At 38.1% G+C, this 2,500-nt stretch overlaps 1 protein-coding gene across 1 annotated transcript in view; it reads left to right on the forward strand.

The window, feature by feature from the left end:
- LOC130212218 (sodium/hydrogen exchanger 9B2) overlaps nucleotides 1–2,500 on the forward strand; it is an 11,356-nt gene that overhangs the window by 1,227 nt on the left and 7,629 nt on the right. The window contains exons 1-2 of the mRNA XM_056443402.1: nucleotides 1–694; nucleotides 977–1,033. The exon at nucleotides 1–694 is cut by the window's left edge and continues 1,227 nt beyond it. Coding sequence (XP_056299377.1) covers nucleotides 977–1,033 — 57 coding nt within the window. The 5' untranslated portion in view covers nucleotides 1–694. The remainder of the gene's footprint in view (nucleotides 695–976; nucleotides 1,034–2,500) is intronic.

Genomic DNA, 2,500 nt, shown 5'->3' on the forward strand with positions numbered 1-2,500 from the left:
ATATGTAGAGATGTTATTAGACTATATATACATATATATATATATGTACTTATATGTCTATATAGCATGTATACTAGTATATCGGTACACTTTTAGAGTACAAGTATAACTTCCATATGTCTTAACTTTAATAAACACCATTTCCCAGAATCCTTTGCAGCGGCGGCTGAATCCTCATGTTGGAGCTTTCAGAGAAGCGGACAGCTGAGAGGAGACACAGACACACACACAGACACAAAGAGACACACACAGAGAGACACAGACAGACACACACACAGAGACACAGACAGACACACAGATAGACACACACAGACAGACACACACACAGAGACACAGACAGACACACTCATACTCACACAGACACACACACAGAGAGAGAGACACAGACAGACTCACACAGACACACACACAGTTGGACACACACTCATACAAACAGACACGCACGAATACACACACTCACAGACAGACGCACAAAGACGCACAAAGACGCACACACACCTGCTATTATGTTATGATAATAAGTCTTAGTGTCTGCAGGACGCAGAGAAGCCGAGAATTACCCAGTGACAGGCCTAATGCCAGGTGTGTGTGTGTGTGTGTGTGAGTGCGTGTGTGTGTGTGTGTGCAGCGGTCCCTTCTTAAGGCTCAGACTCCCCGTGTCCCGGTGACTCGTCTCCTCTGTTCCAGCCTCACGGTGCGTATAACAACAAGTTTAATGTGTTAAAGTTATAATATTAATACTTTATACTCGTGTTTCATTTACATGTTTAATGTTTCATTATATTTATACATATATATATATATATGTATATATACATACATATATGTATATATATACATATATGTATGTATATATATGTATATATATATGTATATGTGTAAAGCGTTCCTTTGATGTTAACGCGCGTCTCTGTGACGCCGGCATCGGGCTGAAGACCTCCTAGTTCATTGATTGGTAAATAAACTCTTTTACCAGATGATGGACGCAGAAGCTACGAAGCGTTACTATGACGACGGATGGAAACGAGCCGAGGTAACACAATACTTTATGAATATATATATACATATATATATATATATGTATATATGTACATATGCATATATATACATATATATATACATGTGTGTATGAATATAAATAATAAATATACTATGTATATATATCTACAAATGTGTATATTTATGTATATTTATGAATATATATATGTATATATATTTATGTATATACATGTGTATATATACATGTGTATATACATGTGTGTATGAATATAAATATAATATATATACATAATATATATAAAAGTGTGTATATTCATATAAAGTATACATCTATCTATCTATCTATATGTATATATATGTATGTTGTTTTGCTTCTCTGGTGGACTTTTGATGTTTTATAGTAACAAATGAATCATGAACTCTTTCACACACACAGAGACACACGCACACACACACCCACACACACAGACCCACACACGCACACACACACACCCACACACAGAGACACACACAGAAACACACACACACTCACAGACGATGGAAAATATTCTCAATAGTTGTTGAGCTTATTTAACTTGTGTGAGTGTGTGTGAGTGTGTGTATAAGTGTATGTGTGAGTGTGTGTCTGCTGGTTTAATGATTAATGTGATGTAACAATAAATCTTGCTTATTAAATGACAGAGAGAATGATGGATGGAAAAGGGAAAGAACAAACGTGAGAAAAGAAAGAAAGTTCAACAAAAGGTTCAGAGAGAGGTTAAAAATATGAATTATGATGTGAAGGTTACCGTGGTGACCGAAACTAAAGCGCTTTATTTCTTTAATAAATAACTTTTTTAAGTGGGAAGTTTCAGAAAGAAAGAAACATCAAATCAACTTCTCTGGTTGTATAGAAGTCTATGCTTCATATGATGAAGCTGCATTCTCTCTCCTGACCACCAGGGGGCTCCTCTGGTTGTATAGAAGTATATGCTTCATGTGTTAAAGCTGCATTCTCTCTCCTGACCACCAGGGGGCGACTCCTCTGGTTGTATAGAAGTCTGTATAGTGACTCTACTTCTCTTGATGTATACCCTCAGTAAACATTGTAAACATGAGTTTCTGTCTCAGTCTCTAGTCTCAAATATTCTTCTATACAGCATGATGTCATCATTCAGTACTTTAAGGGGACGCTTTAGGGGCGGGGCTACCAGGTGATTGACAGGTCGACATTGAGACAGTTTTTGTTAAAACCCCTAAAATATTTGCACGCTTGGTCAGAAACCTTCAATTCAAGCCTTTGAAGTCGTGAGGACCCACAATGCACCAGGGTCCTCACTAGATGGAGATTTACACGCTTCAGGTTTTGTTGTGGACAAAGTGCAACTACTCTATCTCTCTCTCTCTCTCTCTCTCTCTCTCTCTCTCTCTCTCTCTGTCTCTCTCCCTCTCCCCCCCTCTCTCTCCCCTCTCTCTCTCTCTCTCTCTCTGTCTCTGTCTCTCTCCCTCTGTCTCTCTCTCT

Source organism: Pseudoliparis swirei, chromosome 21 (genome assembly GCF_029220125.1).
Source record: "Pseudoliparis swirei isolate HS2019 ecotype Mariana Trench chromosome 21, NWPU_hadal_v1, whole genome shotgun sequence".
NCBI lineage: Eukaryota > Metazoa > Chordata > Actinopteri > Perciformes > Liparidae > Pseudoliparis > Pseudoliparis swirei.